The sequence below is a fragment of the Eriocheir sinensis genome, chromosome 49, assembly GCF_024679095.1.
Source record: "Eriocheir sinensis breed Jianghai 21 chromosome 49, ASM2467909v1, whole genome shotgun sequence".
NCBI classification, from domain to species: domain Eukaryota; kingdom Metazoa; phylum Arthropoda; class Malacostraca; order Decapoda; family Varunidae; genus Eriocheir; species Eriocheir sinensis.
In genome coordinates, this window is record NC_066557.1 from 4441109 (window position 1) to 4463751 (window position 22643).

The 22643-nt window shown below is 41.0% G+C and overlaps 1 protein-coding gene across 2 annotated transcripts; it reads right to left on the reverse strand.

Annotated features, from left to right (window-relative positions):
* Positions 1-292: 292 nt before the first annotated feature.
* On the reverse strand, positions 293-22621 carry LOC126981718 (DNA-binding protein SMUBP-2-like). 2 transcript variants are annotated; one of them, XM_050833157.1, is made up of 18 exons: positions 22273-22621; positions 19298-20006; positions 18576-18732; positions 17797-17960; positions 17007-17175; positions 16090-16232; positions 15749-15897; positions 15084-15221; positions 14119-14257; positions 13496-13640; positions 10705-10875; positions 9721-9899; positions 7485-7608; positions 6244-6420; positions 3982-5039; positions 3241-3357; positions 1888-2037; positions 293-999 (listed from the first exon to the last, which is right to left on the reverse strand). In XM_050833157.1, the coding sequence occupies exons 2-18, from the start codon at positions 19421-19423 to the stop codon at positions 838-840; spliced, it is 3468 nt and encodes a 1155-aa protein (XP_050689114.1). In that variant the 5' UTR covers positions 19424-20006; positions 22273-22621; the 3' UTR covers positions 293-837. The 2 variants fall into 2 exon arrangements, with proteins under 2 accessions (XP_050689114.1, XP_050689115.1); XM_050833158.1 differs by having other exon boundaries at positions 22232-22621.
* Between the last annotated feature and the right edge of the window lie 22 nt (positions 22622-22643).

A 22643-nucleotide genomic window follows, 5' to 3' on the forward strand; every position in this document is an offset into this window, starting at 1 on the left:
AGGTTAGGGAAGAGGAGGGTCAGGGGAGTAGGATGTGGTATGCCTTACACTCTCTCTCTCTCTCTCTCTTACACACACACACAACCAGTGAGGAAGCTTTATCAGCATCTTAAAATAAATAATGAGATGGAGAATAATGTCCAGAATAAGCTCATACGAGTTAATGGGCCAACTGCATTATTATCAACCCAAAGGATGATGGAGGCAGAGGAAATGGAAGGAGGCAAGACAGACAAATTAAAATAATGACAAAAAACACAATCAGTGAGAAAATTGAAAAAGAAACAAGAGACCAACTTCTTAGTTTTATTATCATTACCATAAGTGTGTGTGTGTGTGTGTGTGTGTGTGTGTGTTTACCTATTTGTAGTATACAGGGCCTGAGCTCAAACTTGGTCAGTCCTGTCTCCCACAATCTCTCTCTCTCTCTCTCTCTCTCTCTCTCTCTCTCTATATATATGTGTGTGTGTGTGTGTGTGTGTGTGTGTGTGTATTTACCTAGTTGTGAAATACAGGAAAAGAGCCATACTAGGCTCGTGCTGTCCCGTCTCCATAACGCTTATTATCCAGTTTGGCTTTAAAATTCATGAATCGTTTTTGCACACACAGTCTCCTCGCCAAGTCCGTTCCATGTTGTTATGCTTGTTATGTGCGTGTGCGTGTGTGCGTGTTCTAGCATTAGCAACAAAGAAAGTCACCTATGTTTACATGATTATAATAATATGAAGAAAATAAATAAATAAATAAAACTCAGAAAGAAACCAAAAACTCTACATAATTTCATCACAACCTTAACAATTACAGTAATAAAAACAACCACCTACACCAAAGCTAGTGTTATTTTTCCTCCTCCTTCCCTGGTTTCTTTGCTGCTCTCTTACTGTTGAAGTTGTCCATCTTCTTTGCTAATTTCCTCTCCAGCTGCTTCCTCTTATCTTCAGAAGGTTTCTTTGAGGGCACCCCACTGCCGGGATACAGTACTCCCTCCCTTGAGATAACCTGTTTATGGGGGAAAGTTAAAAGCAAGAGTAAGGTTGTGTTTTTGGAAGGATAAGAGCATAGACTATCTATTTTGCAGTCATTTGTAGAGTTAGGGCAGAGAATACTAAAGAGAGTAAAACCTGGTTGGGAGAAGAGAGGATGAAGCTATTGAGTTTAGGTAAGGTGTCTATGTCTTAACACAGTAGCAACGACGGGCCAAATTTGTGGCTTTACCGTGTGGCAGCGACAGGCCAAATTTGTGCCATGATATAAATCCCTCAAAATAGATGATACATAAACTGATCACAAATGCTTTGATATATATTATGAAATGGTTTGTGTGAATGATGATTTTTTCAAATTTTTCTCGCTTAGAGGGACCATTAAGAAACATGATCCTCACTGCTACCGGGTTAAAAAAGTCTTGAAACACATGACAGAGAGGAACTAACAGTAAATATCAACAAAAGAAGACTACATACTTTGTTGTATGGACAGTCATTTTTTTGATAGTATACAACTCTTTGACGACTGTTTGGGTTAGGGTTACTCTAGGACAGAGAGCAACTAACAGTGCAGTAGACCCTCCATTTAGCATGTTTCTTTTTAAGGACACACACAAAAAGTTTACCAGTCCAAAATCGATAAATCCCACTGAAATAACACCTCCATATTGCATGAATTTCTTTTCATGTTAAATAGAAGACCTACGTACTGTAAACATCAACAGAGGAACACCCAAATTTGTTACACTAAAAGACCCACACACCCAGTCCCCAATACTATTCCCCATGACCCCAATAATCACCCCAGAGCCCCAGTAAGAAAGATCCCTTGCACTCCCTACCCCTAATATACCCCCCCCCATGACCCCAAATGATTGTCCCCAGCCCCAGCGGCACTCACTGTTCTAGCGTGCTGGCGTGCGAGGGGGCCGCAGCCATGCACCTCAGCCATATGGTGTGCCAGACAGAAGGTGCGGCGGCAGAAGGGGCAGAGCTGGAAGATGACGGAAGTGGGGGTCTTGCAGCGTGGCTCGGAGCACGTGTTGTTGTCCTGTGGTGGTGGTGGTGGTGGTGGTGAGGGGAATAGATGGAAGGATGAGAGAAAAGGAGGAGGAGGATTGGATGGAAATGAAGGAATGAAGGTGGTGGTGGTGGTGGTGGTGAGGGGTACAGATAGAAGGATGGGTGGATGGAAATGAAGGAATGAAGGTTGTGGTGTTGGTGGTAGTGCAGAGGGGTAGAGATGGAGGGATGAGAGGAAAGGAGGATGGATGGGTGGATGAAAATGAAAGAATGAAGGTGGTGGTTGGTGGTGGTGATGAAAGGAAGGTGAGGCAGGGAGGAGGAGGAATGAAGGGTGGAAGAAGTGCAGGAATGGAAGGAAATATTGAAGATGAAGAGATGGATGGATGAGAAAATGAGGGAAAGAAGAAAGGAAAGAAGGATGGAAATATTGATGAGATGAACAGATGAAAAAAAAGATGAAAGGAAGGAAGGAAAGCAGGGAGGAAAAATGAAAGAGAAGAGATTGATAGAAGAAAGGAAGGAAGGAAGGGAACAAGGAAAGAAGATAAAAAAAAAAATAAAAAAAAAAAAAAAAAAAAAGATAAAAAACCCAGAAAGGAAAGAGAGGGAGAGAAGAAAACTTTAAATCAATTGAATATACATTAAACAAGAGTGATATAATACTCAAACCATGCAAAATTTGTGTATTGAGAGCTATGTTTGATACAAGCTGATATGGAGACATGAGAAAACACTTACCTAAAACTCTACAAACCATAACCAGGTAAATTTGCTCTTAATTACTACAAATATCAAGGTAAGAGCACTGTTGCCAGATTATCGTACACGGACCCCCTTATTTACCGGTTTCTGAGCCATTTCTCTCATCAAAAAAACATCAATAATTAACCATTTTAATTCTAACTATATATTAAGGCAGCTATTGGGGTCGAGGAGGCAGTTTTTGGGTCGGAAATTGGGAAACATATGAGGCTGAGTACGACAGTTTAGCAGCGTTGGGAAAGAGGTAACACACAGCCACCTCACCTCACCGTTGCCAGATTCTCGTACTCAGAGCATAGTATTTACCGGTTTCTGACGCCTAACTATTGCCAAGAAACATCAGGAATTAACTATTTTAACGATAATTATAAATGAATCTCCTTATTGGGGTCCACGAGACAGTTTTTGGGTCGGAAGTCGGTAAATATAAAAGGCTGAGTAAGACAATCTGGCAACGTTGCCTCACCTTGACAAACTTGTTGATTAAGCTGTCAAAATCTTCTTCCTCTTCCTCCTCCTTCTGCTTCTTGTTGCTCTTTCCACTTCCCTTTTTGCTACTCTTCTTTTTCACATTCTCCTTGTTCTATAAAAGGGAATGAATTTAATTATATCTTTGCACTAGACAACACGGACAAACTATTACTCTACCTCCATTATCACCCTCTTTCTCTTTCCATTTTACTGAACTACTACATCAAAATAAATAAATAAATAAGTAATTTTTTTTAGAGTAGAGGAAGCAACTCAAGGGTACAAAAAAAGGCCCGCTAATCACTGCCTCCACAAAGAAGAATGTTAAAGTGCGTCTGAACGGAGTAGAATGAATAACCAAAATAAAATAAAATCCATAACCTTCAAAACTTTCAAGATTACACCCACACACTACCTCATACTTCTTACTGATGTACTGGTCTCTAGAGTTGTATAAATAAATAAAATAAATTAAAATCCACATCCTTCTAAGCTTTCAAAATTACACACCCACATACTAACTCACACTTCTCACTGATGTACTGGTCTCTAGAGTTGTATAAATAAGTTAAACAAATTAAAATCCACATCCTTCTAACTTTTCAAAATTACACCCACACACTAACTCATATTTCTCACTGATGTACTGGTCTCTAGAGTTGTATAAATAAATAAAATAAATCAAAATCCACATCCTTCTAACCTTTCAAAATCATGCACCCACACACTAACTCACACTTCTTGCACTGGTCTCCTGCTGCTGCTGCGTCTCTCTGCTCCGGCGCTCACACTGGACGCTGTGGAGGCCGTAATTTGGCAGCGGCACATCCTTCCCACACACTGGACAAGTCTTAGTCTGCGGTGCTGCATTCACCCCTTCCTCCACTTCCACATATTTTCCATCTATAAAGCGCGTTCTAACTTTCTTTATGGCAGTTACATTGTTCTCTAGATTTCTTTTGGGTATTGCGCCTCCCTGTGTGTTACTGTGTTTGTCTTCTGGTAATGATGGTACTGTTTCTGTGCTATGTGGTAAAAGTGGCCCAATGTCTGCTTCTTCGTCCCTTATGGAATTCCTATCGCCTCCTTTAGTTTTTATGTGCAGTGACCTTTCGTTATCTGCAGTTTTTTTATCTTCCATTTCCTTGGTGCCTTCCTGAATGCTTTTGTTTTGTTTTTGTATGACAATGTGACGCCTCTTCCCTTTCCCCTCGCTCTGGTGCATCAGTCCCAGCTCATCGCACACCCCATGCACCACGCTCCTCTCAAATGCACTCATCTTGGACGGCAGCCTCAGACTCTCCTCCGGTGACTCCAGGAACTCTGCTATCATCGCCTCAACTCTTGCTCTCTCTTCTTGCTCTGCTGTCAAACACTCTTCCTTTTCCTCTACCTCCTGCTCTTCCTTACCCTCCTGCTCTGTTATCAGTTTGTTGGAGGGGCGTTTTTTTATTACAATATGCCGTTCTTTCCCATCTCCTTCGCTGCTGTGGTCAAGATCAAGTTCCTCGCATATCTGGTGGATCAGTCGCCTCTCGAAAGAGTTTAGATTCGGTGGGAAGCTATATGTCGAGTTTGGTGAGGCGAGGAATGACTTAACGATGTCTAGGTACTCCTGTTTCCTCTTCTGGTTATCTTCCTCACTCGGCTGTTTCTGCTGCTTTTGTTGTTGCTGTTTGGGCTTCTTGCTGGTGGAGTCCTTTGTGTCTTTCTTGGCGGTAACTGGTGCTCTTTTATCGCTTTTTTGGGCCCAACTGAGACATTCTGGCATCCGTACCTCAGTGTTGTCCAGTTCTGTATGATAGAGGAAAGTCATCTTTATCTGTGTCTTTCTTTGTCTCTCCTTCTCAACCTTACCCCTGTCCTACTTCTACCAATCTTTGCCCAATACTATTTCCCTGAAGGACCTCACATCCCTATCAACACCTCTACCTCATTCCATCCCTTCCCCTGCAGCTCCTCCTCATCTCCTTTTTATTCATCCTGTTCCCACTTTCTTCCTCTCCCTGCATTTCCCTTCCCTCCTTCATCCGTTTCCACTCCAGTCATCTCTCTTTCCCTGCAGTTCTGTTTCCTAACCTACCTTTCCTTCATTCTGTTCCCCTTCTCTTCCTCACCCTCGCCATATCTCTCTCTTCCTGCAGTTCCCTTCCCTCCTTCATCATGTTTCCACTCCAGTCATCTTTCTTTCCCTGCAGTTCTGTTTCCTAACCTACCTTTCCTTCATTCTGTCCCCACTCTCTTCCTCACCCCAGCCATGTCTCTCTCTTCCTGCAGTTCCTTTTCTTGCCTTCCTTTCCTGCACTTCCCTTCCCTCCTTCATCTTGTTTCCACTCTCTTTACTCCAGTCATCTCTCTTTCCCTCCCTGCAGTTCTGTTTCCTAACCTACCTTTCCTTCATTCTGTTCCCCCTCTCTTCCTCACCCCAGCCATGTCTCTCTCTTCCTGCAGTTCCTTTTCTTCACCTTCCTTTCCTTCATTCTGTCCCCACTTTCTTCCTAACCCTGGTCTTATTTCTCTCCCTGTAGTTCCTTTTCTTTACCTTCCTTTCCTTCATCCTGTGTCCACTTTCTTCCTAACCCTGATCTTATTTCTCTCCCTGTAGTTCCTTTTTCCTTACCTTCCCTTCATTCATCCTGTCCCCATTCTACTCCTCACCCCAGTCATTCAGTCCTTTCTCACCCTGTTTCCTTGTGTCTTCAATTCCTTCACCCTGTCTCTCACTAATCTCACACTTCAGTTATTTCTCTCCCTCTGTCTTCATGTCCCTCTTTTCAAGTTATCTCTCACCCACACCTTTCTCCATGTTTTCCTTTCCTTCATGTCTCATCCACCTCACATCCTAGTCACCCTAATTATCTCGATCTCTCTTTCTCTCACCCTGTCTTCATCTCCCTCCTTTCAATCTCTCTGTCATCCACACCCTTTCTCTTTATTTTCCTTTCCTTCGTCCCTCATCCACCTCACATCCTAGTCACCCATACTCTCTCTTTCTTACCTTGCTGGAACTCATGAGCCGTCTTCACCAGGCCGTGGCGGGTGAGGTGGTCAAACAAGGTGCGGATGAAGGGGTGTCGGCCGGCTGTCTCGGAGTCCCCAATGAGTGCCAAGTGCCGTCGAGCGCGAGTCACTGCCACGTTGAGTCTCCTGTCCTCGCTCAGGAACCCAACAGTGCCTGGTGAAAAGAAAGGAGTGCCAGTAAGGGTGAGAGAAGGAACTAGGGTGACAAAGATGGTGAGGAACAGAGTAAAGAAAGAAGATATGGTAATAGGGTGAGAATGAGGGAGTGTTAGTGTGAAAGAGTGATTAGGTGTGTGAATAAGTATTAGAATGAGTAAAAGAGTGCTAATGTGTGTAAGTGAATGACTGGATGATAAGGTATGTGAGTAAATGTGCTAGTGAGTAATGGAATGAGTCAGGGATTGCTAGTGAAAAATGAGTAAGTGAAGGGTGATAAGGCAAGTAAGTATTAGAATGATTGGAGTGATAATGTGTGTTACCACCGATCAGAGAGACAAAGAGAGTGTGAAAGAGACAGAAGAGAGAGAGAGAGAGAGAGAGACAGAGTTAGAGAGAGAGAGAATGTCGGGTAAGAGGTCAGTGGTTGATGTTTACGTGTTCGCCAGTCTTATCGCATAGGGTTAATGTAGTGAATGCTAACATAAGGCCCTGAGGATGTGTGTGTGGGTGAATGATTGGGGGATTAAGTATGTAAGTAAATGGGTAAGTGAGAAATGGAATGAGTGAGGGAGTGCTGGTATGAACAAGTGAGCAAAAGGGTGATAAGGTATGTGTATGAGAGAGAAAGTAAATTATGTCAGAGTTATTGTATGAGTGGACATGAGGAACAATGTAAGTGTGAAAGCCTCTCCTTACACACATATCTCAGTGCCCTTCTTACATTTTGCTCCCCTTTTCCCACAATACAATATTACCCTTCAGGCCTTTCCCTACCCATCCTGTATATGCCTTCTCCTTCATCACCTTTGTTATGTTACAGAATTAATGTTAAAGATGATTATTATGTTAGTGGCTCATTAATTTTGGTTGGTGTTCACTCTACAGCTAATTACGAGATATGCCTTGTTATTAAGTTCTGTCTTATCAATTCATAACTCATTTCAGTGTCTCCTTTCCTAATTAGGTTCCAATTTTATGCTACAGATGAGTATGGAGTTATGAGGGGAATAAATCCTTGTATCATGAAGGAGTCTGATCTCATACTACAACCCTCCTCACCTTGCTTGTTGGAACGGACGAGGGACACCACCACCGCCTCCTTCTCCCTGCCCTGAAAGCCATCCACAGACCGCACCTCAACTCTAGGGTATTCTGATGCCAGCAGACCGCGAACCATCTCCACCTGCATACCGATTGGATTTAGTGTTTTAATCCTTGTAATTGAGACATGGGATAGGAAATCATGAGTAAACATATCAAATAGTAAAAAAATACTTATATAAAAAGAATATTGTGGAAATGAAGCATAACCACGTAGGAATAAAACATAAATATTAAAGATATGATAAAGTAAGACCACAGGAGGAGAGGATAAGCCATTAAATTATGACAGAATAGAGAAAGGAAAGAGAAAATACTCAAAATAAAAAGGAATCAGCAATCACAATAAAGGAAACTTAAGTACTCTATATAGAAAAGAAGCCAAGTATGTACTAATAATAGAAAATCTCCAGGCAAGACAAGGTTAGGTTAGGTTGTTTTACTACTAAATTATTAAGAAAAGAGGTAACTGATAAAGACACTAGACAAAACAAGAAAGAACTCAGACTAAGGACAATTACAGGGCCATGAAGATTAGGTTAGGTTAGGACAATTGTGGAAATGTTACAATACTAAGGCAGACACACACACACACACACACAAAAAAAAAAAAGACAAACAACAAGACAACAAATAACTCAGACTAAGGACAATTACAGGGCCATGAAGATTAAGTTAGGTTAGGACAATTGTGGAAATATTACAATACTAAGGCAAACACACACACACAAAGCATATAAAGAAACTAGAAAGAATACAGAGGATGGCATCAAAAATGGTCCCAGAGTTGGAGGGATTAATATACGAGGAAAGATTAAAGGAAATGAACTTAACAACACTGGAACAAAAAAGAGAAAGGGGAGACCTAATCCAAATTTATAAATTATTAAACAAAACAGATGAAGTAGATAATGAAGAACTGCTATTAACAGAAGGAAACATAAGCAGAAATACAAGAGGACACAGTAAAAAACTGAGAAAGGGGAGATGCTTGAGAGACACAAAGAAGTATAGCTTCCCGCAAAGAAATGTAGAGGTTTGGAACAGTCTGAGCGAGGATATAGTATCAGCGAGGAGTGTGCAAAGCTTTAAAGGTAAGTTGGATAAATGCAGATACAGAGACGGGACCACACGAGCATAATGCCCAGGCCCTGTAAAACTACAACTAGGTAAATACAACTAGGTAAATACACACACACACACACACACACACACAAAATATATATATATATATATATATATATATATATATATATATATATATCTATCTATCTATCTATCTATCTATCTATCTATCTATCTATCTATCTATCTATCTATCTATCTATCTATCTATCTATCTATCTATCTATCTATCTATCTATCTATCTATCTATCTATCTATCTATATATATATATATATATATAAATATCTATCTATATATATATATATATATATATATATATAGACAAACAAGACAACAAATAACTCAGACTAAGGACAAATTACAGGGTCATACTTGCAGATTAGGTTAGGTTAGAACAATTGGGGAAAAATTACATTACAAAGGCAGACACACACACACACAAAAAGAAAAAAAATATAGACAAACCCAGACTAGAACATAAACTGAAAGGCCACACTTACTTAAAGGGTATATTAAGTTGTGGAACATTAGGTTAGGCTAAGTTAAGATGAAATTAATCTTCATCATAAGGAAACTAGTAGGCATGAGGACATATCAAAAGGCCATTCTAACTTGTGGGTTTGGTTAGCTTGAGAAAAACTAGGTTGGTTTTGGTCAGGTTAGGTTAGAATGAAAAAAAAAAAAAAAAAAAAAAAATAAATAAATAAATAAATAAATAAAAAAATAAATAAAACATAGCAAGAAGATAAATTAGAAGACAATATGTATTTGTAGCTTAGATTAGGTTAAGAAGCATTAAGTTGTGCTTGATTAGGAAAACAAGAAAATAGACACAAGACAAGAGGGCAAATCAAAGGACCATATTTAAATGTAGCTTAGGGCAGGTTAAGTCAAGAAACATTGGGTTGTATTAGCTCAGGAAAACAAGAAAATATACTAGACAAGAGGGCAAATCAATGGGCAATAATTATTTATAGATTCGATTAAGTCAAGAAACATTAGGTTGTGTCAGGTTAGGAAAACGAGAAAATAGATACAAAACAGGAGGGTAAATCAAAGGGCCATACTTGCAGGTTATAGGGGGTGATGACAGCAATAGAGGCCTCGGGGACACCAGCGGACACCAGTGCCTTGATGTGACAGGCCACCAGCACCGCCTCGCCCGGGTTGGCCTTGCTCTGTGCGTCAGGCGTGTCCAGCTCCCGACACTCACACCCAGCCGTGTCCACCACCACAGCGACGTTTTCTGGAGGGGCCAAGGGCTAGGTTAGGAGCTGCTGGGTTGTGGTGGTGGTGATGTTTATTTGTGTGTGTAGCAGTGGTATGTGCTGCGGTGTTTGTGTAGTGGTGGTGTTCGACGTTCTTTAGAGGGGCTGAGGGCAAGGTTTGGGGCTGCTACGTTGTGGTGGTGGTAATGTTTATTTGTAAGTGTGGTAGTGGTGTTGATGATGGCGATAGCATGTGTGTAGTAGTAAAGTGTGTGAGTGTGATGTTCTCTGTAGGTGCCGAGGGTTAGGTTAGGAGTTGTGTTGTGGTGGTGGTGATGTCTGTCTGTGTGTGTAGCAGTTGTGCATGTTGTAGAGTTTGTGTAGTAGTGGTGGTGATGATGGTGATATGTGTGTAGTGGTATGCTTGTGGTGTATAGAGATGTGTGGCTGTTTCGTGATGTGGTATTTGTGCTGTAATAGATGTAGTGGTAATGGTAAAGTTATATATTAAAGGTCAAAGTTCACATGTGCTCGTATGTTCACAGCTGCCCGATGCAACTATAATATCAGAAGGGCATTCATATCTTTGATTTTTACAGAAGTTTAATCTCCCATCATGAACTTCTACTCCCCCACACATGTGTCTGGTCAGGAACTTCTACTCCCCCCTGTATGTGTCTAGCTAAGTTAGTTTAGTCTGCCTTAGTTGAGAATATGGTGTTACAGTAAAATTTCTTTGCATTTCAACAAGGTGTTTATTTGCGTGTGTTTATTTATTATTATTTTTTTTTTTTTGTGCATGTGTGTGTGTGTGTGTGTGTGTGTGTGTGTGGGGGGGCTTACCTGTGTCTTCGGTGGGAGTGACACCAGGAAGGTGCGATAACAGATGGGATGTGACAGAGGGGTGTGCTGACAGCCGCCCCTCGTACATGGCAGCTGACGACCAATCCATGATGGCAGCGTGCATGCGGTACTGCTGGGTGAGCATGCGTACCACCTCCTCCCCACACTCCCCTGCAGGATAGACGTACAGGTGAGTACATTGGGGGGTGTAAGAGAGGTGGGTGTAGGGGAGATGTGATGATGGGTATAGTGTGTTTAAGTCTGGGTGGGACATGAGTGTGCAGGGAGATGATGTGTGTGAATGTGGGTGGGGCAAGAATGTGTGGGTGAGATGTTTTTTATTTATTTATTTTTTTTACAGCAAAGGAAGTAGCTCATGCAAAAAAATAATTGAGAAAAAAAAGCCCACTAAACACTGCCCCTATGAGAGAGTGTATAGATGAGTGGACTAAAGAGAGGTCAATTTCGGGTGGAGAGGTGTCTCAATACTCTCCTCATGAGAGAGGTCAAGTTGTAGGCAGGTGGAAATACAAACAAAGGAAAATTGTTCCAGAGTTTACAAGTGTAATGGATGAAAGAATGAAGATGCTGGTTAACCCTTGGATGTGGACTTCCTACAAGAAGACATCACCAAGCTACAGGAGTGGAGCAACAAGTGGCTACTACAATTCAATGAAGAAAAATGTAGTCATGCACCTTGGGAGGGGAAATCCAGCATATCAATACCACATGGGAAACACTCCACTATTCACCACAGAGGCAGAGAAAGACTTGGGAATATATGTTACCAGACTACCAGTGAAGGCAAAATCTGTGCCAATCGCAGCAGAGGGGTTAACTCTTTGCATAATGGATTTGGACAGTAAAGAGATGAACATGAGTAGAAAGTTGAGTGCAGCAGGGCCACAGGAGGGGGGGGGCAAGTTCAGAAGACCATTTAGCATGGAAATATTGAAACGATAGAAAGAGTTGCAACACTGAAGTGGAATTTAAGAGATAAGAGCGTGAGGAAAGACGGGGGGGAGTGGGGTGAGATATGAGAGTAAAATAGAAGTGACAGGAGTGTGAGGAGAGATGGGGGAAGATGTGAGGGTAGAACAGAAGTGACAGGAGTGTGAGGAGAGATGGGGGAAGATGTGAGGGTAGAACAGAAGTGACAGGAGTGTGAGGAGAGATGGGGGAAGATGTGAGGGTAGAACAGAAGTGACAGGAGTGTGAGGAAAAATGTGATAGCGTGAATGTTGGTAATGGGTACAATACCATGTGTTTGAAAATTGAAAAAAACAAAAACATTAAATGAAGAAGGAAAAAAGGATAATGGAATGGATTCAATAAATCATGATAAATTGGATACAACATTAATCAGTATAACATAAAAAGTGGATACATATAGATATCATAAGAACATGACAAGTAAAAAATAGTTATCAAGCAAAGAAAAGTACAAAGAGAAAGAGATGGCAGAGACCTAATAAGGAAAAATTACACAAATGTAGAAAGGGATGGAAAAGAAACCGAATAAGTTAAAGACAAAACAACAAGCTTCTGTGGGATATTTTTTCCTTTATTTTTTTTCCTTGACGGTGGTAAAAAAAAGAAAAAAAAATAAAATAAAATAAATTTCACAAATGAAGAAAGAGAAAAAGATGGCAAAGAGAGACAGTTTTTTTTGCCTTGATTATCTCTACTGTGAAAAAAAGAGAAAAAAAGAGAAACAGGATTAATAGGCACACCTAACATCACCAAATGTGGGGTACAAACTTGGCAGAGGGACGGTTTTTGTGCCGCGAGAGGCGGTAGTGGGCTAGAGTAGCCTACTCGGATTATTTGTTTTTATATATTAATGATCCACGAGACATCCTAGAGTTAAATCAAAGTCAGGGGAGGCGGTGGCTGAGTCGTCAAAGTAACGGCCTCGTGTTCAGGAGGACGCGAGTTCAATCCCCGCCCGGTGCCACCAAGCTGGGATTTTTCAGCCGCCGCCGAGTGGCTTAAAACTACCCACATGCTGTCCAGAAGACCACCTATCAACCCGGACTCTAGATTCTAGGATCAAAGATGAGCTCTGGGAGGGCAGCATGAGCCAATGCAAGATGGCGCCACTATAAACACTCGCCTGCGCCAGAACGGGCTGGGCCGACCATCAGGACCTACCGGAAAGAAGCCTTGGACCGACCATCAGGATCCACCGGAAGAAGCCTACCGGCGCAATAGGCTGCAATGTAAAAAAAAAAAAAAAAAAAAAAAAAAAAAAAAGGGCTTATCTTTGTATTCATTCATACACACACTGGTAATATTTCTGTGGGGTCTGATTCACTTTTGAGTGAAATTCTGTTGTGATAAACAGTTACAAATTCATGTCACTAGTAAACATGAAACTAGTAATGTATGTTTTGCCTCCATGAAATATACACAAATAGATAAATATGAAAGCTCACGAAGTCACAATAAGTGACATCACCTGCTTTGAGCAGTAAAAATATGTTTATTTAAGGTATCTGATACCTGCAAAATGGCGTGCGCTGCTGCCTCGGGCCACAGTTGCCGTATAAAATATATACGTATTGTCATATTATTGTTCTGTTGTTTATTCAATGTTCTGTTCAAGAAAAGAATACCCATAAGTTTACTTGGTTTTTGGTTATAAGGATTCTTTACGAAATACAATTATAACCTTATCGCCCATAAGTTAAGAAACATGCTGAATGCTGGATCGGCTATGGTGATGTTAGGTGCACCTATTACAAAATGCTGCAAACCTTTACACAAGAACCTCTGAGCCAGTCCTCACCTATCACTCTCTCCATCAGGCTGAGGTCCAGGCCCTTAGCAGCAGCCTCAGCAGACACTATGGTGGGCGGCAGCTGGCAATGATCACCCGCCAGGACCAGCTTGGGGGCGCGCAGCAACGAGAGATAACACGATGCTTCCGTTGACTGTCAATAAGGAGAAAAATATCATGGAGGGACTTGGGAGGTGAGGAAACAGTGGCCGGTGTATGGAAATTGACAAAGAAAATAATCCGCACTTGTTCACTTAATTTGAAATAGAAGAAAACTAAAGAATTAAAGGAAAGGTAGAAGTACTGAAAGTTTAAAAAGAAAAAATCTGTTAAAACAGAATAATGAAAAGCACAATAGAAGAAAACACACTCAACAAAACAAAACAACAACAACAAAAAAAAATCCAAAAACTATAAAATAAATAAATGTAAAAGTGAAAAATAGAAACAAGAAAGGTGGGAGAATGGAAAGTTGAACAAGAACAAAACCTGGTAAAATAAAAGACCTAAAAGTAGAATAGAAGAAAACACACTCAATATAACAAAATATATCAAAAACTAAAAACTAAATAAATGAAAGAGAAAAAAACAAAAAACAAATCAATCAACCCCAACAGCTGACAGTCACCTGCCTGGGAACACTCGTCAATCACCACCAGGTCCAGGTGTTGGGGCGGCAGGTGTCTGAGGGGCCCGTCGCTGCTGCTGCTGGTCAGGGTCGCCAGGATCACCTCGCTGCCCAGCAACACCTGCTTGACCAGCCTCATCTCCCTGCCCGGGCAACAAACAAACAAACTCTCTTAAAAACTGGCAGAAAATTAAAACACAAATAGATAACTAATGGTTGTGTTAGTGGTAGCATCCAGATGGCCTGAGGTGTGAAGGGTTAGGTTAGGGAAGGATGGGGAATATGGTTGTGTTAGTGGTAGCATCCAGACTACCTGAGGTGTAGACATGTAATCAGGTGTGTAATTATGAATATTATTGACCTCTCTTTTGGCTACTCTTTACTTTTTACTTTTGTGGGAGCGGCGAGTTGCGGGCTTTTTTTTTTGGTGCTCTTTTTGTTGCCCTTGAGCCGCATCCTTTGATGTAAAAAAAAAAAAAAAAAAAAAATAAATAAAAAATAAAAAATAAATAAATAAATAAAATAATTGAAAACTAATAACAGAAAATGAAAATAGATAACCAATGACAGAAAATTAAAATAGATAAATGGATTACTAATGACAAGAATATGAAAATAGTTAAATAGATAATTGACAAAGCACTACTACCACCACTAATGATACTACATAAAAATAATAATAGTAATAAGTAATAAATAATGATAGTATAACAATAATGATCATGTTAATAATAATAATAATAATAATAATAATAATAATAATAATAATAATAATAATAATAATAATGACTCAGGGCTGACAAACAAGAAAATCCCTCCTCAGTCTTATGAAATTTAATAGATAACTGACAAAGCATTACTACTATTACTACGACTAACCAATAATAATAAAATAGTACCGTAAAAATGATAACTGGTAATAATAATAATTCCGGGCTGGCACACATCAAAATCCTCCCCGAGTCTTACTTTTCCCTGAGCTCCTTCCGCAGACTCTTGATGTTGGTCCTGATGTGCCGGCGCTGGTCACCCCCTCGGCTCTTCCTCAGCCTCCCCAGCTCCCCCTCCATCTCCGTGCGTATGTCCCCGAGCACCTGCCACTCCTCGCTGCCCACAGAAGGAAAAACGCAGACATGATACATATTCCCTCTATATGCAACTTAAACTATAAACAACTTAAACTATGAACAACTTAAACTATATTCAACTTAAACTATAAACAACTTAAACTATATACAACTTACACTATATACAACTTAAACTATAAACAACTTAAACTATATATAACTTAAACTATATAAAATTAAAATATATAAAACTTGAACTATATAAAACTTTCAAACTATGCTATGCTATGTTATGGTTCATTACTTGGATCTCCCTCCCCTATGCTATACCTTCCTTTGGCAGTTCCCGTTACTATACATGACATTCCCCATTCCCTATGCTATGTTAAATTATGCTGTCCTATGCTTCCCTCTACTATGCTGTGCTAAATTATACTATCATGGTACCTCTGCTAGTTACATTATGCTGTCTCATGCCACGTAATATGACATTAACCTCTTATTCTACAGTTATGCTACACTATGTTTTCCTATGCTGAGCTATGTCACACTACCTCAGTCCCACACCTGTTATGCAGTATGGCGTCGAGGGTGTGTCGCTGTGTGAGGGGTGTGACGCGTGCAGGGTGGCCCAGTCGCACGAGCCGCACCTTTGCCGCAGCCAACCGCTCCACCAGGTTGTCCACGGCCAGGTTGGATGGCGCACACACCAATGCCTGGGGAGCAACAGGTAACAAGGTGCCTTCAGGTGTTTTACGGTGATGTGGGTGTTTGCTCTGAGGTCAGGTTTAATTTAATTTCCTCTACTTTCTTAATATTTTTAGTCTCTCTCTCTCTCTCTCTCTCTCTCTCTCTCTCTCACACACACACACACACACACACACACACACACACACACACACACTCACCTTGGCTCCCAGTTTGACATGCTGCCGTATCACCTCCACCAAGGTTGTGGTTTTGCCTGTCCCTGGTGGCCCGTGGATCACCGCTAAGTCACTCCGCTTCAGGGCAAACTCCACAGCCTCGCGCTGAGAGGCATCCAGACGGCCTGAGGTGTGTGGAGGGTAAGGATAGGGGAAGGGAAGAACACTGAATATCATTGTGTTAGTAACAGCATCCAGACAGTCTGAGGTTAGGTTAGGGAAGGGAAGAACTGTGAATATGGTTTAGTAGCAGCACCAAGACAGTCTGAGGTGTGTGGAGGGTCAGGTTAGGTTTGGGAAGGAAAGAATTGTGAATATGGTTGTGTTAGTGGTAGCATCCAGATGGCCTGAGGTGTGTAGGGTTAGGTTAGGGAAGGGAAGGACAGGGAATATGGTTGTGTTAGTAGATGCATCCAGACAGCCTGAGGTGTGAAGAAGGTTAGGTTAAGTTAAGGAAGGATGAGGAATATGGTTGTGTTAGTGGTAGCATCCAGACTGCCTGAGGTGTAGACATGCAAGCAGGTGTGTAATTATGAATATTATCCCATTATATAAATATGGACAGGTAATTATTTATGTAGAGGGGGATAGGTTTGAAGGTAACTATATAGAAAAATACAGGTACATCATCAATCATTAAGTAATTAGACAGGTAGGTATGTAGCAAAGGAAAAAAACAGGTACAAAGACAATAATGTAGACAGATAGATACATCACTCATCATTAAGCAGATACAGACAGGTAAACAGGTAGGTATGCAGCTGATGAAACAGGTAGCAAGGTAACATAGAGGTAACAGGTAATAGATATAGATAAACAGATCAATTGGTATGCATATAAGTAGGCAATTAGTCAGGTGTGAAGGTATGTGGACAAATATACATCTACACATCACCCACCATTAAACAACTGCAATTCGCCACTCGAGGAGATCAGCTTGGGGGGCAGGGCGGGTGCGGGGGAGTGGGGTGGAGCCTCGCGAAACAGTACCTGGATGAGGTGTGAGGCGCTGCTGCTCACCTCCTTACCCAGCTCCACCAGGCCTGACTTCACCCGCCGATAGGTCACCTGTGCGTGGGGGAAGGCAGGTGTGTAAAGCTACTTGTGATGAATTACCTGAGATGGTGAACTAGTGTAATTTTTCCCTCATTTTCCCTTCCGCTTATCTTTTATTATTATTTTTGATGCATTTGTTTTATATGCTTCCTATTGTTCCTCTACCTCACTCTTTTACTTACATTTCTGCCTTCCTTTATCTTTCCTCTCCTATTTCCCTACTTTCATATCTCTCTCTCTCTCTCTCTCTCTCTCTCTCTCTCTCTCTCTCTCTCTCTCTCTCTCTCTCTCTCTCTCTCTCTCTCTCTCTCTCTCTCATCTATATGTTGGATGGCTTTCACTTAAACCACAAGAAGACATCACTTTATTTGCATCTTTTATTTTATATTTTTGTCTTCAACATTCATACAACTTCAATCTGACTAACCTGTGTATATACTTTGCCATCATATAATTGCTTACTATTCCACATTTGAAGGTCTAAGAGCAGAGGATAACAATATGTGCAGAGTAACAAGTGTTAGGTGGCGCTTATATAAACCCAAGTGAGTGTGTCTGGTGCAAGTAGAGTCTGTTCCATTGTTCCATCAAGGCCAACCCTCCCCGCACTATCTCTAAGCATTACTCACTCACCTCACTGGCCAGTTTCCGTAAGGTCAAGGTGGCATCGTCCTCCAGGCCATCCAGGTCCTCCCGCCCCTCCTCATCTCCTGCCACCACAACACGCCGCTCCCCAACTTCCACCACTACCCCCGTTGCCACCTGGTTTGGCCCTTCACACACTCCCACGATGTCACCTTTATACGAGAATCAGGGGAAGAAAGAAGAACATTTATAAGGCAAGCGTTAGTTTCACTGCAAGATTAGGTTGTCTGGTTAGGCTGGGTTGGGTTACAATTGATTTTTTTCTATATATATATATATATATATATATATATATATATATATATATATATATATATATATATATATATATATATATATATATATATATATATATATATATATATATATATTTTTAGGTTAAGGTGAGACAAATTAAGATAAGGTAAGTTTAGATAAAGGCTAACTAAGCAAAGGAAAATCAGATGAAGGAAGAAAGTACAGTTGTATGATAAGTATTTGTTTCAATTCAAAATAAGGTTAAGTTAGGTAAGGATGGGTTGAGTTAAACTGATTTTTCTTTTTTTAGGTTAGGTGAGATAAAACAAGATAAGGTAAGTTTAGGTAAAGGCTACCTAACCTACCTCAGAAAAGTTGATTGCTGGCTGAACTGCATCCTACTGTCTGTGTGAATGTGACTACAACTACTGTTAAAGATAATGGTAACAGCTGTTCTTCCCGAAGAGATAATCTGATGTAGTACTTTTATAATACAACCCCACAAGTATCAGACCAAAAGAGCAACATACCGGCAGAGAAACTATTAGCTGGCAGAGTTGAGTCCTTCAGTCTTGGTGTGAGTGTAACGACTGGCCTTCCATAGAGGCCTGTGGAACGCTCGGACAACACCAGCCGCCCGAGCAAGACACCCCTAGCCTCCAATACTTTGACTGGCAGCCCCTCAACCTACAGAAGACCAGAGACTGTGATAGGGTGAGAGGCTGTGGTGTGATAACAAGACAGTGAGTGGTGAGTGTTTTGTATTCTTATCAAGTTTTATCAATCTGTTATTTAAAGGATTAAATCAAGCTTGTAATTAATGTATTTCATCAAATTTTATCATATGAGGAGTACAGTGCAAAAGGGGTGACCTGCCATTTTTATAGTACTGAGCAGGTCGTGTTTTTACAGTGACTGCCAGACTCTACACATCCCACGCCATATGAGTTTGACAGAAAAATCATGTAACTTTAGGCCTACAGATCCCCTGCTCTCATTCTGCTTTTTCCTTAACTTGTTTCCGAATAGAACATGCAACTTTAGGCCTATGAATCACCCATTTTAATGTTGCTTTTCTCTTAACTTCATTACACAATGCAGCAAGAATTCAGCTGCCAGATGACACCTAAAACAGAAGACTGCTTTAAATAGTTTGGTCGCCCCGTCTACACTAAACACCTTATATTATACCTAAAATTCTCAAACGTATATAAACATAGAACAGCAGGCAAAATGAGCATTGTTCCCTCACCTGTGTCTGGGCAGCCTGTACCTCAGCCTTCCTCTCCTCCTCCAGCAAAGCCAAGTGCAGAGCCACCCACTCATGGCGACTCAGTGGACTTTTGGAGGGTGCCCTAGTGCCCCTCTGCTCACCCATGTTTCTTGTACTCTTCTTTGCTTGTTATTTCTTATTTACCTTTCCTATGTCTATAAATGTTGCTCTCCTTCTCTGTTATAAACCATACTTCTTTCCTCTTTTGCTAACTACTTCTTGTTTACTTCCTCTTTTGTTCTTTTCTATGGAAGCTTCTTTTTTTCAATACCAGCAACGTTTCCTTTTCTCAGAAAGCTATGTCTTCTTTTCTTCTTTAACACTACTATTATACTTCTTTCCCTTGTTTATTTTTTTTTTAATCTTTAAGATTACTTTTTCTTTTCTTGTTTTACCTTTTTTTCTTCTTAGGCTACAACTACTTCTTAAGACTAAATGCTAATATTAACCTGATAGCAGCGGGGATCATGTTTCTTAATGGTCCCTCTAAGCGAGAAAAATGAGAAAAAATCACCCCTCACACAAACCATTTCATAATACATATCAAAGCATTTGTGATCAGATTATGTATCATCTAATTTTTGGGGTTTATATCATGGCACAAATTTGGCCCGTCGCTGCTACATGGCAAAGCCAAAAATTTGGCCCGTCGCTGCTACCGGGTTAACTGCAAAGTCTGTAGTTACTCCTGGAAAGGAAAAAATAAGATTATAACTATCATTATATTTCTAGAGCCCTACAAGAAACACATATGGTATTATTTTGATGTAAGTGTTATACATGGAAAATCACTGATCACATGAGTGTCAACTGTGTTGTTTTCCATATTGTCCTCAAGCCAGACAATTATTACCAGTTTTATAGTGTAGATCGTGTCACTCTAAATCTTTTGAACCCCATAGCATCAAAACACGTTCAAATACATTCATCATTAAAATCATAGGATGCTGCTTACTGAAAATTTAACATAATGGTACCAGTATATGATTAATCTCTTTATGATCAGTGGTATGGCGGGGATGCCTGTACTGCTATAAATGTGGAAAGCTACCTGGCATAACCAGACATAAAGCATCCAGTCTACTCTAACCCTAACAAACCTCAACAAGATCACTGGATGTTCAGTCCTCAGAACTCTTAAAATGCACTGAATAAATAAATAAATTGAGGGAATATTTTGCAAACCTCAGCAGTCTATGTTAGACAGTTTCTATTAATTCTGGGTACAATATGATGTTTATTATATGTGGATAGTTGGCATCACTGGAAAAAAAGCTACACAAGTGATAATGCATGTATATCCCAGAAATCACCATGGAGACCTATTACCGTTTACTGTTGATAAGGCTTCAGGCCCTGCTCCACTGCTAGTGCAGCGCTCTGCGAGGGCCGTCAACAATTACGATGTTAGCCTCGATAATAATCCTCAATACACTCATTCAAAATGTTGTAGTGAGTGGGTGAGTCTTGATTGCTTTCATGAATAGCCTACTGAAATCCTTTTAATAAACTTGGCATCATCATAGTCACTTGGCCGTGTTTGGGCACTAAATTTTTTCCATCTCACTGAACATTTAACACACAATTTGTCTTTGAGTATAAACACTAATTAATAGCCTTGATCAGTTATGTTACGAATTCTCTCAATTTCAGTTTGAAGAACTACACAACACTGGTCATTCGCTGAGTGGTAGATTTCAGGCTTCTTGGTGGTACATGGCAGATGGAATTCAACCTTGAGAAATGTGAAAAAATAAACTTTGGTAGGAGTGGAAGAAGATGTGAATATGATTATAAGATGGGAAGTGAGATAATATGCAGAGGAGTGGAAGAAAAAGATTTGGGAGTGACTGTCTCAGAGAACATGTCACCGGACAAACACATCAACAGGATAACGGGACAAACTATGAATTTGCTGAGGAGCACAAGGACGGCATTTGTGTATTTGGATGAAGAGATGATGAAGAAAATAAGTTACAATGATAAGGCCAAGGTTGGAGTATGCAGCAGTGGTCTGGTCTCCTCATGAAAAGAAGAACAAAAGAAAGGTGGAAAGAGTACAGAGAACGGCAACTAAGATGGTACCGGAACTTAGGGATCGGACTTACAAGGGGAGACTCAATAGCATGGGGCTCAAAACCCTGGAGAGAAGAAGAGAAAGAGGAGACCTGATAGTGGTGTACAGGGTGGCGAGAGGGGTGGAGAATCTGGACAGAGAGGACCTGTGTGTGTGGAGCGAGAGAGAAACGAGAGGGCATGGAAATAAGTTGAGGACGACCACATGTAGGTGTGATGTGAAAAAGTTTAGCTTCCCAAACAGAAGCATTGAGCTATGGAATGGACGAGGAAGTGGTTTGTGCAAGAAACATTCATGATTTTAAGGAAAAGTTGGATAAGAGAGGATATGGAGACGGGACAGCGCGAGCGTAGCTCTTTTCCCGTATGTCACAACTAGGTAAATACACACACACAAAAGCAAAACTGCAAGTTTTGTGATAGAAATGGTTTTACTCTCTTAGTTGACCCATCCATTCTCAAAACATGACAAGGAATTATGGTGAAAAAGGTTGGGTGGGCTGAAAAACTGCTGGTTTGTCATGCCAGCCAATAAGTTGATACTGTATCATACTATGAAGCTGCAACTAGTGACTATAAGGGCTGGAAGTGTGTGCCACAAGCCATGTGCTTGTGATTCGTCTACATACAGCACATCAGATAAGCAAGTGCAAGGCTGTTGTGAGACCATTAAGTGAGTTTGTCCCTGCTACTGTGTCCAGAATAGAACTCCAAATGGTTACAACCCTGATGCTGATAAGTCATGTTCTGCAGCCAATAATGTTGAAGAGCACGTTGAGATAAATCAGAAAAAATGTCGACCATCTGTGTGAAGTTGGTGAAAGACTGAAGTAATACCGGAATGAGAGCTGTGACAGCCTCTGCTCCTTCACACATACGTGGGGCGCTGCTGCGGCACGTTTCCTTGTGGGTCAGCCTGTGCAGGGTTCTTCTTCTGGAGTGTTTGGGTTCCTGGCTGCCTTCAGGTCCACAAGGAACACACACAAGACGGAGCCCCGTGCCCGGCCGGCAGAGGCTTCTTCTTCAGTTGTTGTTGTTGTTTTAGGCCGCGGCGATCTATTTTTTTTTATAGTCGCTCACATGAGCCCTGAGCTGGTGTCGTCCTGTGAGTGCTTCACAGGCGCGTCAGCTGCCCCGTCTTCCTGAGGAAAGCGCAGGTGAGGCGGATGATCAGTGTTTTAGGGCGACGATGCTTGTAAACAACACGGGAGGCTTTGCATCGGCTCACAATCCTTTGACACATTTTTCT

What these genes read in the sequence shown, in the direction of transcription:
- LOC126981718 (XM_050833157.1), bottom strand. Translation starts at nt 19,423, where the DNA reads ATGGGTGAGCAGAGGGGCACTAGGGCACCCTCCAAAAGTCCACTGAGT. An exon ending in CGTCCGTTCCAACAAGCAAG is followed by an intron (nt 6,421 to 7,484) that starts GTGAGGAGGGTT and finishes TCTTTTCACCAG; the next exon opens with GCACTGTTGGGTTCCTGAGC. An exon ending in AGGAGACCAGTGCAAGAAGT is followed by an intron (nt 3,358 to 3,981) that starts GTGAGTTAGTGT and finishes TCCCTTTTATAG; the next exon opens with AACAAGGAGAATGTGAAAAA.